General features: G+C 36.7%; 1 protein-coding gene across 1 annotated transcript in view; it reads right to left on the bottom strand.

The window, feature by feature from the left end:
• Window positions 1-15,310, bottom strand: part of Slc7a11 (solute carrier family 7 member 11) — a 74,954-nt gene that overhangs the window by 19,403 nt on the left and 40,241 nt on the right. Inside the window, 1 exon segment of the mRNA XM_008837821.2 lies at window positions 4,289-4,324. Within this exon segment, the coding sequence (XP_008836043.1) occupies window positions 4,289-4,324 (36 nt within the window).

Genomic DNA, 15,310 nt, shown 5'->3' with positions numbered 1-15,310 from the left:
GGAGTGAGACATACTATGAATAAATAAATTCAAAAGCATCCACTGAAACAGGAGGTAATACCCCCATATTTTAAACAAGGAAGCCAAGGTTGAGGGAGTTTAAATAGCATCACTAAGGTCATAAAAGTAATAAATTGAGTGTTGATACTGAACCAAGATCTCTCAGTGCTTAGTCCCACGTACATAGTGTATCTTGTGGAGACATCATGACTGTTTAGTGTCTGCTTCTATGCTAAATTTTGGATCTCTGGAGTCCTGACATGGTGACATATGCACATTATGTTTTACATAAGTGATCAAATATCAGGTCAATTTTTACACTGACAAATTTTAAGCCAATCTTAAATGACTATGTACCCAACAGTCACCACAAATTTCAAAAATGAAGAACCTTTTAAATATACTTTGTACTATATGAGAGAGCATCCGAAATGGTTGTTTCTGGGTTTTCAGTTTGGCTAAATGAAACTCTTGTTAGCAACTAGAATGAATAAACCCAGCTTGATGCTCTAGCTGTTGAAGGAAATCTAAAGGTTAGGGGGATTTTTGATATCCAGGTAATCTGAATAATTTCCTAATCTCTTGAATGTAGGGTATTTCAAGTTTGATTGATAATATGAACAAAATCTTCTGAGACTGGTATGACACAATCATGCCATCTCCTGTGTGCTGAGGGGGAGCTAGGACTGAGGGATCTGGCCTTATGTTTGGCCTATGTGCCTGGGCAAAATAGCAGCCAGTTTCGTAAAAATCTATTCTTGTATGCTCTGGAATCTTCTGAGTGGTTGATGTTTCAACTTTTCTGTTTAGAAAACTTTAATGTTTTAACACAGGCATTTGGCATTCAGGAAAAGAAAAGACAGAAAAAGTAAAGATTAAGAAGGGCAGGAGAACAGCAAACTTCTTAATGTGTGAGATGCAAAAAAATCAAAGGAAAACCAGGGTTTTTCAAGGATTTTTAAGTCTATTGGTAAACTGGGGATTATTTGCTCATATATAATTGAAATGAAACTGTGCTTCACCTCAACATAAAGTATTTATAATCATATTAAGTACCTTTGAATTCTATTTATTTTAGAATCAGACTTGTTTCAAATTTTCTCCATAATGACCCTGCAGAGACTTTGAAAGCTTTTTAAAAAAAATACTTTATTTATTATTTTTATTTTATGTGTATGGTGTATTGCCTGCATGTAGGTAAGTGCACCTGTGTTGTGCAATGCCCACGGAGGACAGAAGAGATGGCTCAGCAGTTAGGAACATTGGCTGTTCTTGCAGAGAGCCAGGGTTAGCATCCCAGCACCCACATGGCAGCTAACAACTGTCCGTAACTTCAGTTCCAGGGGATCTGAAAGCTTTTTTTAAAAAACAAATTTGGCCAAGAAATAATTCAAATACCTTTCACCTTTCTTTTAGATCTAACAATTTACTTTTTACAGAATTATTATTTCTTTTATTACCACTACTGCTTTTTTTTTTTTTTTTTTTTTGCAGACCAAAAAAAAAAAGTGAATTTATTTCAAGGAAAAGCTTTCCATATTTGTCAGCACAATTTTACTTCCATGTACTTTACTTACATTTCCTGACTCTTCCTTATATTAATTTCTCTAGCAATCCTTGGACATGGGACTGTCATATATGGCTATGTAATTTCTGACATTTCTAGCAAGAATTCAATTATAAGTGTTATTGACAATCTTCTAAATTTGAAAAAAAAAATGCACATGATTAGATACAGGCACATTTCCCTCTGTGTTTTTGGTGATTTTGTCCCATTGTCATTTAGTAGTGTGGCTACATCTCTAGTTATCCACTAAGAGTGGGACTCAGACTATTAAAAATTATAAAAGAAACATAGTTGAGAGGAAGTAGCAAGCAACTGAGGGGAAGGTGTGGTTTGACACTGAAATTTTAAAATGCAACAAGAGGAAGACAGCACCATGTGAACCTGTTTGTGAACATTATTTTTAATGCTTTATTTATTATTTTATGTGTATGCCTATATTGCCTGCATGAATGCAAGTGCACCCATGTCATGTAATGGCCATGGAGGATAGAAGAGGCCATTGGATTCCCTGGAATTGGAGTTATGGATGGTTGTTAGCCACCATGTGGGTGCTGGGATTTGAACCCAGGTCTTCTGCAAGAACTGTCAGTGCTCTTAACCCCTGCACCATCTCTCCAGTCCCAATGTTTATGAACATCCTTAAAGGTTAAGGTTCATGCTTATGTTTGCAACCATTTGGAGCAAGGCTGAACATGGAGGCATGCCAAGCATATTGCCTTATAAGTGTGAGCAATGCCCCTACCGGTTTCTAGCTTTAGCTACCTATAGGTACTATAGGCAGTTGTTCTGCGATATTTCAAATTTAATACCACTGATATCTAATCTAAATCTCACCATTCTCCATGTGCACAGATGAAGAATTCCAGAAACAGAAATAGAAGACAGAGAAACCTGTAAGGAGATGTGAGAAACAAATAGACACAGATTAAAAGCCTGGGGGCTGCAAGAGGCTCAGGAGAAAACATACACAAAAATGCATAGCATAAGGAGAAAAGACACAATAAAACCACATAGACAAAGGGCTAGAGAGGGTCAAATTTCCCCTAAACCATGTAGGAAAACAAAGTGAAATGTAAACTTCTAATTCAGAAACATGGCATAACAAGCAATCAGAAACATAAATATAAGCATTTTATCTACTAAATGCTTTTTTTGACCTACTCTCCAAATAAATTCATGTCTAAAATAAAATTATGCAGCAAAATGTAGCATGGGCACAAATGTTCATTTGCTTCCATTTCACACAGTCTCAGAGTTCACATTGTCTGCATCTCATTTTTCATCATTTTCTTAAGATTTAATGTATGTCATTCAGGTACATTATAGTTATCTGTGTTTATCATGGATAAACACAAGCATATTTGCATGCAAGTTCTAGTATATAAATACAAAACGTTTCAAATTAAATGCTAGCAATTAAATCACAGGATGAAATATTTTAATTGTAATGAATTAAATTGCATAGACATGGTTAGTCCTTATATTTATTATGATATTTGTATAATATGTCTCTTAAAATTCCATATTTTCCTCATTTGTCACAAAGTAAGCTAAGGTTTCAGTGAATCACTTTTTTATGATAGTGTTCCTGATATCAGATTTATGAATGAGACAAATAACTACATGTCAAAAACTGTGTGTTCCTCTTTTAAAAGAATATTATGAGAAACAACTACCCAGAAAGAAAGAAAGAATACGCTGTTTGGCTTTCCTAAATCTAGGTGGGGCAAGTGACTCGTTCTTAACAGAATGTGAGTAGAGGAGTAGATGGAAGCTAAGATTGCTTACTACCCCTTTCCTACCTGGGATCTAGTTGCAAAGGACCTGTGTTGGTTGACTTTCTAGTCAACTCTCCATCACTATAACAAAATACCTGAGAGAACCAACACATGAAAAGAACTGTCCTTTGGCTCATGGTTTTAGAGGTTTCAGTCTGTCATCACTGGTCCTGTTGCTTTGGGTCTGTGACAAGGCAGCATATCTTAATGGCAAGAATGTGTAGTAGGGCAAAATCTTTCATCTCATCTCCAAAGAGCAAAAATATGGCAAAAGATTGAGAAAAGGTTCCATAATCCCCTTAGAGGTAAAATCCCAATGACCTAAAGTTCTCCCAGGAGGCCCCACCTTTTGGAATAGTACCACACTGGAACCAAGCCTTTGATTCATGAGCCTTTGGGAGGTATTTAGCCTGCAAACTGCAGTAGGACTATAACCTAAGGGAACCATACCATGGGAGGAAATCTGGTTCACAGTATCAATGTGTGAAGCAAGCCTACCAGCCCATCAGACACTAATAGTAGGCTGATATAAGATTTAAGAAGTAAGATTTGGTTGTTTGAAGCCACAAAAATTTGTTTGCTACTCTAGTTAGCATTACTTTACTAAAAGAATGAAGGGCTCTGCTAAATCAACACTTTTCTTCATGGATTTTAAACAGACTAGATAAGACTAAAATTGTGACCTCATTAAATATTCTTCTAAATATATTATTTGCTGTATAAGGGATGAGTAATGATATAAAATCCTGAATGGCCTTGTATTAGTTACTTTTCTGTTGCTGTGACAAAACACTATGATCAAAAGCAAATTATGAGAGACAAAGTTTATTTTGACTTGAAGTTCCAGAGGTATAAAATCCCATCCTGGCAGAGAGGCATGTGCCAAGTGGTAGTTATGGTGGCACAAGTCAAAAGCTGAGAGCATCTGTCTTCAATGGCAAACACAGGCAGAGAGAGGCAAAGCACAAGTGGGGTGGTTCTGAAGTCTCAAAGCCACCCCAGTGACTGACTTTCTCCAGTAAAGCTGTTCCTCCTAAACTTCCCAAAGCAGCACCAACTGGGGACAAAGTGTTGGAATATTTGAGTCTATGGAAGCATTTTTCATTCAAACTACCACAGGCTGAAATGACAATATCAAATAAAAATGGATTTTTTTTCTGAAAAAGCTAGGACAGAGAAAAATTAATCATTATTGAAACTTCCCTGAAAAAGAGCAAAGATACATCTCATTGCTTGCTATTTTGAAATAGGAAATATCTTGAACGTTTGGAAATTGCTACCAATTTTTTTATCTTTGTTAGATTGGTGGTAATAATGAAAATGAAAAAAGTTACCCACTTTTCTCCCTAAGGATGCAAATTTAAATAAATTCTGATGCTAAGAACAAGGAGGTATGTACTGGGTATTCCCACTTCTGTATGGTACATGCAAATTGGAGTCAAAATTTCTTCAGATTGTAAATGCATGTCTTAGAAAGAACTAATAACATACTATAGACACATAAACCATGCTAGTCACATTTCTGACAGTCACAGAAAAAGAAATGGGACAGATGAACATGGAGCCATCCAATTATGACAAATAAACTACTACTTCTACCACAAACGTTGTTGCCAACATTTCTGATTAATAATATTAGTAGAATACTGACAACAATCATTTTACTTTCATATCTGGGGGTTAAGTAGACAACTGATTTCCAAATTGGGCTCTCTTGGAATCAGAATGCAAGAGAAAAATGGACAGAATAATAGACTTCTCTGATCTCACTTAAACAAGTTAAATCCTCCTTTATTATTTTTATGTTTCAGTCTTCTCTGCAAAGAAGATGAGAATTTTCAGATAATTTTATAATCAGGACTATACATATTACAAGTCTATCTATGTCTTAGTTCACAGTTTGGGTTCAATTGTGGCTACTAAGTGTACAGCTTTAAAAAAGATATTATAAAATGTTTGTATATAAATAATTATATAGATTCTTATGTACACATTTGACCTTGTAGGGTTGAAAATAATTCAACATAGTAATTGAGGAAAGAAAATTTTTAGTAAATAAAACTAATCTTAGCAGGAAAAATATAAAATGGATAGACGAGCTGATAGCTGTGCACTAGATTTAGTCAAAGTGGCAAATCCCCTTTTGCAAGGTTAGTAAGGACATGGCACAGCAGGTTAGGGAAAGGTAGGGATGGGAAAAAACAGAGTTGATGGGCTAAGCACCCTGCCCGTTTAGCAATAATATGTCACTGTCAAGAAAGTGAGGATGGAGATTCCTTACTAGAACAGCTGACAGCTGGCTGAAAAGGTCACAGAGGCCCAGAGAATGGAAGAATCTGGTACAAGGTCTCCCCTCTTCTCTTTCAAGCTGTCCAGCTATCAAGATTCATATTCCCAGCAGAAGTGGAACTCTATGATCTTGTATCTTTCAGCTAAAAAGGAAAACCTTTTGAAAAATAAGCTTTCATGCACTCATTTTATATTTACTAATGTCTTTCTTTAGACTACAAAGTTTCATGGGGAGTCCTCTCTCCAGCAATAATGTCAAGATCACTGTCCAATGGCTCAGTGACACACCACCCAGGAGAAGCACTGTCCAGTGGATCAGTGACACATTGCCTGGGGCAAACACTGTCCAGTGACTCGGTGACACATTATCTAGGGCAAACAGTCTCCAATGACTCATTGATGCACCACTCAAGGAAAACACTGTCCAATGGCTCAGTGACATCCCACCCAGAGGAAAATACTGTCCAATAGTTAGCTCAGTGACACATCACCCAAGGGAAGTAGAAGGAGGTCACACAGTCATTGACCGCATGTCCCTTGTATTCCATATATCCCCTCAGCATTATTTCTCAAATCCTTTGAGTAAAAAATTCCACATATACCATCCTAGTGTAAATAGTTTGGGGAACGTCACACTTCACTACAATTCTGCTTTTGATATTTGTTCTAGCTTGATTTCATAGGACTATGAAAAGTTCTCTAGACCCAAATTTGAAGGCTGTGTCTAGTCATATGTCCATCACTAACAGGATGTTGGATTAATAGATTCTAAAATCTGCTCCCTGGAAAGTGTATTTGTTGTTAATTTGGGCAAAAAGTGAATCCATCTATATTTTTAAGAGAATTCTTTGAAAACTCAGTAAGTTTTTCACATACACCAGAGCATCCTAAGGATATTTTTGCCTCTACTTTGTTCTGTCTCTCAGAGGACAGAATAGGTGCCAACTTCACAATCCCTTCTGTCCTCTAAAGATGTGATGCTGTCCTCATCCAGGAACACAGCACATCAAAGCACCTTCTATCATTATCACTTCAAAGTGTCAGCCTGACTGAAAAAAATCGTTACAGAAGATAATTTAAAGGATAAGTGATCTGTCCACCCTCCTGCATTCTAAACAGATTGTGATCAAGTCAGACCTCCAAAGCCTATATCCATTGATCACACTCTCATAGACAGTAATGGAGGATCTTCATAAGTCACTATACTTTATGACTGGCATTTATCAAAACTGTATGGTGACTATCATTATCATCATCTGATTTTCAGGAGAACATCTGTGGCAACACTAAATAAAGATTTATGTCAGTTATATCTAGCAAGCCTACCAACCCCAAAATCATGCATTTATCAATGTTTATCAAATGTCATCTAATTCTTAGTATTGTACATAAAGTGATTAAGACTTCAAACTCATATCCAAAAATCACCCGCTCATGGAATCTAACGTTCAAACAGGACCAGGCATAGGGGACGATCTCTCTGAAATGCTGTTCACCCCAAAACTTCCCCATTCTAGTCAATCCTTAGATCAAAGACTCCCCCTCAGATAAATCTTCCCTCCTTTTCTAAGTAAGCCTTAGAATAGTTTTTTCAAGTATTTCTTTATATATTCATACCAAATTCTACAAAGAAATTAAAATTTTCCACTAAGTACTCAAAAGCACTCCCAAATATTTCCTTAAATTTCTAAGGCAAACATGTTTGAAGGGCATTTTCAGGACTGTAGTCATCGAGTATAAATGATTCTTTGTGTGCATGTGTATTTCTGTGTTCATGGGTGTCTGTACACGTGTAGAGGCCAGAGGACAACCTCAGGTGTTGTTCCACAGGTATCTTCCATGCTTTATTTGGTATAAGGTCTCTCTTAGCCTGGAACTTCTCTCCAAGTAGTCTAGGCTAGCTGGCCAGTGAGCTCCAGGGATCTATCTCTCTACAAGAGTATGCATCCCCAGCTTTTTTTTTTTTTTTTTTTTTTTTTGAATAGACAGGGTCTTACTATACAGCCCTGGCTAGCTTGGAACTCACAGAGATCCACCTGCCTCTGCTCCCAAGTGATGCAATTAAAGACTTGTATCATCACACTTCACCAACACTCAGCTTTTTGTGTGGGTTCTGGTGATTGAACTCAGGTCCTCACAATTCCAAGACAAATGCTTTCGAGACTAAGCCATTTTCCTAGCCAACGTATAACTAATTTTTATAATGCTTCTAACCACTCACGGAAAGAGGTTCTGACTTTTTTGGCCTCTGTTCAATTTTAAGCTTTTTGCCTACTTTTGCTCTCTAGGACATCTCCTGTAAGAAACAATTCATTAAAAACAGGAAGAGACAGTTCCTCTTATGAAGCTATAATTTAGAATTTTTTTAAAGTTGATTAAAATAGAAGCAGGTTTACAACCGTAGCAGGAATACAAAATGGGTCAAATTTCAATGACTTCAACCAAGCTAAGCTCTTCCTTTAACTTCTCCTTTTATGCAACTTTCACAACCACTTGATAAGTCTGCAATGCTCCCGCAAGAAAATTTCAGAAAACTAAGTGGAAGCAATGAAGAAAAAAATAGTGACAAGGCAGCTTTAACGGAGAAAGGAAATGTTTATACCACCAAAACCTCATGTGAATTCTAAATTATTAAATCTCTCAGAACAACTGATTTATGAACAGGGTAACACTGCCCCTAGCCAAAATCATTTTTAATAAAAAAAAAAAAAACAGGAACCTCCTGAAGTTCATCTTACATTCAATATCAAACACAGCAGCCACACATGAATATTTCTCCATAAAACACAAAAACAGCACGGTGCAAGTAGCTGGCAGCCAACAGTGAGGAATCAAGTGTACAAACAAACAGAGCATGGGAGCCCTGGAAAAGATCCATCCGGCCTCCATAACCTGGAGTACCCACCAGTGATAAAGAGCCATAAACTGAATGGAAGTCAATGCAGGGTCAGAAAGGGCTCAAGGATGTGCTACACAGGGCAAGAATACACTACACACAACTGGATCACTCAGTCAAAATAGCGCCCCCTTAACACTGGATTTGGAAAACACCACAATTGTGCTTTGTGTTGAAATTTTATTCATAACTTAAAATACACCAAGTATGGTGGAACCATCTTGGAAAAACAGACTGGTAGTGAAATGAGCCACCCTGATTTTGTAAGAAAAGTAGTAAAAATGGCAAGATTCAGAAAAATACGAGTTACATATTTCCTGATAGATATTCCCACCAAAGAGGAGAAAGATGTCAAGGAGGAAAGTACATCTTATTCTTTTAATATATAGTAGCATTCATTTCTGATTGCTTAGGAAATATATTTACTAATTTTACAATATGTAGAAATAATTCATTCTCATGATTATAAACCCAACTAGTTGGAACTATATAATGATTAAAGTTATTCATGTTTAACCCTCTATGGGCAAGTTCATCAACTGCATGGATCATAAAGCAGTATTTCTGCATGTTACTATTAATATTTTTTGTTACTATTTTGGTGTGTTTTTTAAAAAGCATTCTGATAATAGTAAACTATTTTTCAAAGTGCTTTATTCATCTCTTTTAGGGTAACAAGAAAACCAAGAAGGAAGGAATGACTGCCATTGACAGCTACTTTCATTCATTAGCTTTTTAAAAAACCTGAAAGATGAAAAAGAAGCCAACTTAATAATTAACCATGGCACATTGAAAAAGAAATTCTGGACTATAATGAACAGAACAGCCATAAACATAGAGTATGTATTTATATGGTACAAGTTTCATTATTAGAGATAACACCTCCAAGACAACTTGAAAAACCATGAGCTTTAAATTTCAAAGCACTCTTCAGATTAGTTTCATATACACAAAAAGATGAATAGAAAATTCCTTCATGCAAATGTAAGTTGTACTTAATACAGATTTATGTAGACTAATAGATGAATAATTGAGGTTACCTTTCCCTCTCCAGATTAAAATGAGTTTTTACATAGTTGTAATAGAAGAATTATATAGTTTTATATAAATAGAATGATAAATGAAGTGGAATAGATTACCTTAAAGTATATAGTATATAGCATAAAAGTTAATGTATAATAAGTACCATGATTTATGTGTCATAAACTAAGTATCATAAACTAAGGAGTAATATTGAGTTACTCAACAATGTTGAGTTATTGGGAAAATCTGGATAAAAATCAAGTGCCTACATCATATTATGGTGAAAAACCTAGTGCAAAGATTCAAATGTAAATAATAAACTAGAGAAACAAAAAGTATACATATTTATAGGTGAGATTTACATGATCTAGGATATAGAAAAAGTTATGACCATAAAAGGAATATAAGTGAATGAAAATATTTAGCATGTCTAAACAATATATTCAAAGTTCTGCATGCTTGCATTACTAAAAACATGAGTGGCATAAAAAAGCATTAGCACCAAAGCCCTATATTTAGCTGCAGCACAACGAAGAAAGAAGAATGAACAAACTTTTACAAATAGCTGAAAAACAATGACACCCAGCCCCATAAGTATCAATTATTGCATTAATTGTTACATATTAATAAGTATTAATTGTTGCTAGAGAGAAAGAAAACTGAAATTTCTTCTTTGAAAAACAGTTTGGCAACACAGATATTGACCTTTTAAAAACTACTGCATATGAAATAATAGATTTAGGAGCTGGAAAGATGGCTCTTGCAGAGGACCAGGATTCAGTTTCCAGCACCCACATGACAGCTAACAACCGTCCATAACAGCAGGTCCAGGGGATCCAACACCCTCTACTGAACTCCACCAGCATTGCACGACATGGGTGCACCTACCTACATGCAGGCATTACGTTCATACTCATAAAACAAAATTAATAAATAAAACATTTACAAAAGAAAGAATAGATTTAATCTAGCATTGAATAGTAAGGAAATAATTGGATGTAAGGATTTATATAGGAAATCTATAATCTGACATTAGTGCATTAAGGAAAAATTGAAATGTTTTCCACGTCAAATAGGAGAATGAGAAAATATTGGTACATCCATCCATTATTGTAGTATTTAATAAGATATTAGTGATACAAAAATGAAGTAGACTAGCATGGAATGAAAACCTGGGATGGCAGTACCAGGATAGAGTTGCCCTCTTCAATTGTTGGCCAATAGGAGCCCATTGAGCCCCAAACACTACAGTCTATTGCCAATTTTCTTATTACCCTCCAGAATGGGACAGTAAAACTCTATTGCTGAAGACAACACATACTTGAGTCATAAAACAAGGAAAAATCAAGACAGTACTGAACTGGAAGACTCATCCCTACTGGTGACCTTTCATAGTGCTGGAAGGTGCTATGCAGGCTTCTCAAGGAGAAAAGCAATCATCACTTGTCCGGCTGTGAATGCTGTCAACTACAAAAATGACTGGTCTGGCAAGGTAGGCCCACTGGTATAAAAGTGGTATGAATGTTATGGGAGTAACCAACCACCCTCTGGTTATAGTTAAGACCTCTTGTATGAGATGGCACTGTCATTGGGGTCAAGAACCTGTGGCTAAAGTTTAATATAGTTAATAACGCTAATATAATATGTGGGTCCTCTCCAGAGTCCCACACTCAGTAGATTCTTACACTCTACACTTTGATCATTGGTGGACTTTGGGTTCATTGCCCTCTGGAAACCTCATTGATGAGAGTTGAGAGTCACATTAATATCTCTCTACCCCTTGGTCCACTATGTTCTGTGGGCCTTGGGTATAGAGGGTCTTGTTGTAGATGTGTCACTCTGGGTTTGGCATCTCACAGACATTTATTCTCTGGGTGTGACCTGCTGTGGAACTCTGTAATAGTCACCCACCCAGGACTCAGGGACCATTGCAGAAAAGGGAGTGAAAAGATTGTAAGATCCAGGGGATGAGGTGCATGGCCATATGGAAATAGAGTCTTATAAGCTCCTGGGACCTTGCTCATATGAACCTGCAGCAATGGTTTCAACATATACGAGACCCATGCAAACTCAAGCAGACAAAAATCCATAATAGAACTGGGGAAATAGACAACAGTTTCCATATTTAGCCAAAGAACTATTGGCAGCTAATCAGCTAATTGCCTTTTGTGGGAGACTTTATCTTCCTTAAGGGAAAGATTCTAGATAGGCTTACTAGACCCCAGCAGATGAACTTGTACTGAGGGACATTTGGGTACACTAACTTGACTTGAGAGGCTTCAACATAAATGACAGAATACATGAATTCTGGTGGAGGTGGCTTATGGGGGGGTGAAGTGGGGAGGAGGTGGTATAAAGATGATTAAGATATTTTGCATGAAATGCTCACCACACAAATTAAAAAAATATATACATTAAAAAATAACTTGTGGCTAGATATGTCATATTCTACTAAATGGATCTAGTATTAAAATGACTCCTAATGACTTATTGCAAAATCCATAGATTAGTGCATCTCTTAACTCTTATCAGAGAAGCTTCTTGAAGTAAAAGGTAATTATCACAGAGACCAACAAGTGGCCAACATTCAGAGAACAAGAGCCTGTAGAGTGTGCAGCCCTACATCTACTCATACCCCTCCCCACAAGGCTCAACGATCCTCCCAGAAGAGGTGGCAGAAAGACAGCATGAGCTAGAGGTGGTGGGTGATTACAAGGAAAGAGTGTTTTCCAGACAGCAAGGCAGTTGCAATTATGAATGCACAGCAATTGTGACAGCATGTACAAGACCTGCTCAAGCTCATGCCAGACAAAATCGCAGCACAGAAGTGGGCAGTGGGCATGAAGACACACCCCTAACCACGATATTGGCAATTAATAGTTGCTAAGAGAGAAGTAGTTTTAAGAGTGTGGCCTCTGTTAGGTCAACCAAGGTCCAGGACTGGTACCACACTCCAGTATTTAAGTAACATAAATTAGACTCGATGGAGGAAATAAAAAAATAACATGAGGTGGGTAGTGAGTGGGTAAGAAGGATGGATCTAAGAGGAGTTGGGAGAGCGGGGAAATATGATCAAAGAATTAATATAGAATTTGAAAATATATATATACTGGACTAGATCCATTGTCACATGAATAGAGAGCTGACCGTGAGGTGCAGCATGTCTATAAGGCAGGGCACACTGGGAGGAAACTTCCATTGCTGGAAAAGCAGCTCTGAGCGAGTAGACAAGGCCTTGACCCCTTTCATGGGGAAAATAGATAATAAATAAACAAAAAGTAAATGACAAAATGCCCAAGTTATGAAGAGAAATGCATATGTAATTTGTCTCAAGTAATGCAATGCAGTACTTCCTAGCACACACAGGGACAGGGAAACTACCAAAATTATAACAGCAAGCACTTTGAGTATGATTGAGAAACTATGGGTGAGCCCACCTTTCTCTTGCAGGATTTTTTGCCATTTTCAAATCTGGCCATCTCTTGTTATTAAAGAGGGGAAATATTTTATATTTTTATATTGAATATGCAATGGAAATCATTTTATTGCTACTAAAACTGTTGCTTCCACTCTTCTAGTAGGGTATAAAATACAAGGATATTTTCCCTTCACTTGACTACATAAATTATTGAACTAAACTATTACAAAAATGTTTGAGTCCGAGCTACTTTAAAATGAAATAAATAATATGTAGCCATCAAGAGAATACAAGAACAAGATGATCAGGGTGACCTGGCCCTCTAAATTTCTCTATTAGGAAGGGCAGAATGGGAAAGGCAAGGCAAAGATGTCTGGGAATTCCACCCAGCTGCTGCTATAGAAATGGCAACAAGAGCAATATTGACACTGTTTGGAGAAGAGGAAGCATCTACAGACTCTGCTTAGTCACAAAGTTGCATCATAAGTCTGGAGGTTTAAATATCACACCCTGAGCTGAGCTCAATCTGTACCTGCTTTCTCCCAACACTTGCCAGTTGGTCACTTCTCCCTGGCAAGAGGTCACTGTAACAGGAGGGTCAAGTAGCTAAAAAACCAACACAGATAGATTTGAATTGTCTTAGCTAAGGCCCTGCACAGCTACAGAGCAGCATTTCAGATTGGTGGCCTCCATTCACTGTCTAGCTCATTTATTTCGTTTGTCATTTTAGAACTGAAAACAAAAGTTAGTCATGTCTTCGGAATCAATTTCACTTTTCCTTCCCCCAGGACAAAAATAGAGGAAGTGGAAATTTGATTGACAATATCAATAACCAAAAAATTAAATATAATCCCTCAAAGAGATACCAAGTCTATTTTAAGAGCCAGTGTACCTGTAAAGATAGTAGAAATAACAAAAAGTAGCTATTGCTTTATAATATTCTGAGCATTTATGATCTCCTCCTCATAACACTTGTTTTAATGTAATATTAAATGATCTTCAATAAATGACCTCAAATAAAGTACTTACTTGCACTAACTTAGGGACTTCTTTCATTGTCTGTTTACATAGCAATTATAGAAAACTGGATGTTAAAGCTAATGATTTTACAGTTTTTTTTAAAAATAGTTCATTTAGTATTTTTATTTTATGTATATATTGCCTATATGTCTGTAAGTGCACCTATGTTGTGCAGTGCCCAGAAGTGCACCTACACTGCATAATGGTCAGAGGAGGGTGTCAGGTCTCTGGACCTGGAATTAGGTATGGTTGTTAGCTACCATGTGAGTGCTAAGATTCAAACCCAGGTCTTCTGCAAGAGCATCTAAGTACTCACTAAACCATCTCTCCAGTCCAATTTTGCACAGTTTTAGGAGCAGTATTATTTCATTCTCAAATGCCATGCAGGACACTTCTAATGCTTAGGTTTCCACACCAGGTAATTTCAAGGCTAAAATCTTACCATGGCCCCTATACTTCAGGTCAACAACATTAAATACTTGCAAAGAGGATCAGGAATGTAGCAAGTCTTTATCTTGCAAATATAAACAAATCCACCTAGAACTTCAGTTTCTTCTTTGGCTTTACAATGATAGAGTAGAAAATTTGATGGATACTTTGCCTTTTAACTCTAACATTCTAGACCTTTGTGATTTATTTTCTCAAGGTCATTTGTTGTGGTTTAACCATGACGATGAGCTGTTTTAATAAACTAAGTCATGTCAATGTGTATGAAGAAGATAAATAAGTATAGAAACATTTGTATAGAGTGATAATGTGAAAGTTGTGAGGTTTGGAGACAGTGCTATTGTCCCTGAGAGAATGGCCATAGAATGACAGTTAAATAGGGAGAAGGATGTGGCCTTGTGGAAAGCCAAAGAGCTGACTCTGTTGAAAAGCTGGGATTTGGGATTCCTATAAAAGCTCTACACAATAGATATCTGCCAGTCCCTAGGGAAAACTTAGCTCCTACAATCATGCTATCTAGCCTTAAACCTTCATTTGTTGTAATAAGACTACATTGTCTAGTTTTAGTTTTTCATATATTATGGCATATTTGTGTGCTAAGCCATAAAGTCAAATTCATAAACAATTTACCATGTGGTACTATGCAGTTTACTATATATTTGATCACAGGACTCTCAAACTAATGTTTCCCAATAGTGAGTATTGCTATGTTTTCCCATGGACAGAACTCTAGGACCTACTTCTATAAGGAAGAGAAAGAGAATATAAGAAAGAATATACAGCACAACAGTAAATAGCCAAGAAGTTCATAGAATTTAAAGAACTGTGAGTCTGTCCCCTTAGAAAGTCAACTACAGAAACATTATATGGTT

The sequence above is a fragment of the Nannospalax galili genome, unplaced genomic scaffold, assembly GCF_000622305.1.
Source record: "Nannospalax galili isolate Female #2095 unplaced genomic scaffold, S.galili_v1.0 scaffold96, whole genome shotgun sequence".
In the NCBI taxonomy this organism is placed as follows: domain Eukaryota; kingdom Metazoa; phylum Chordata; class Mammalia; order Rodentia; family Spalacidae; genus Nannospalax; species Nannospalax galili.
Note: the sequence above shows the minus strand (reverse complement) of the source record. Positions and strands in the feature narration are given on the sequence as shown.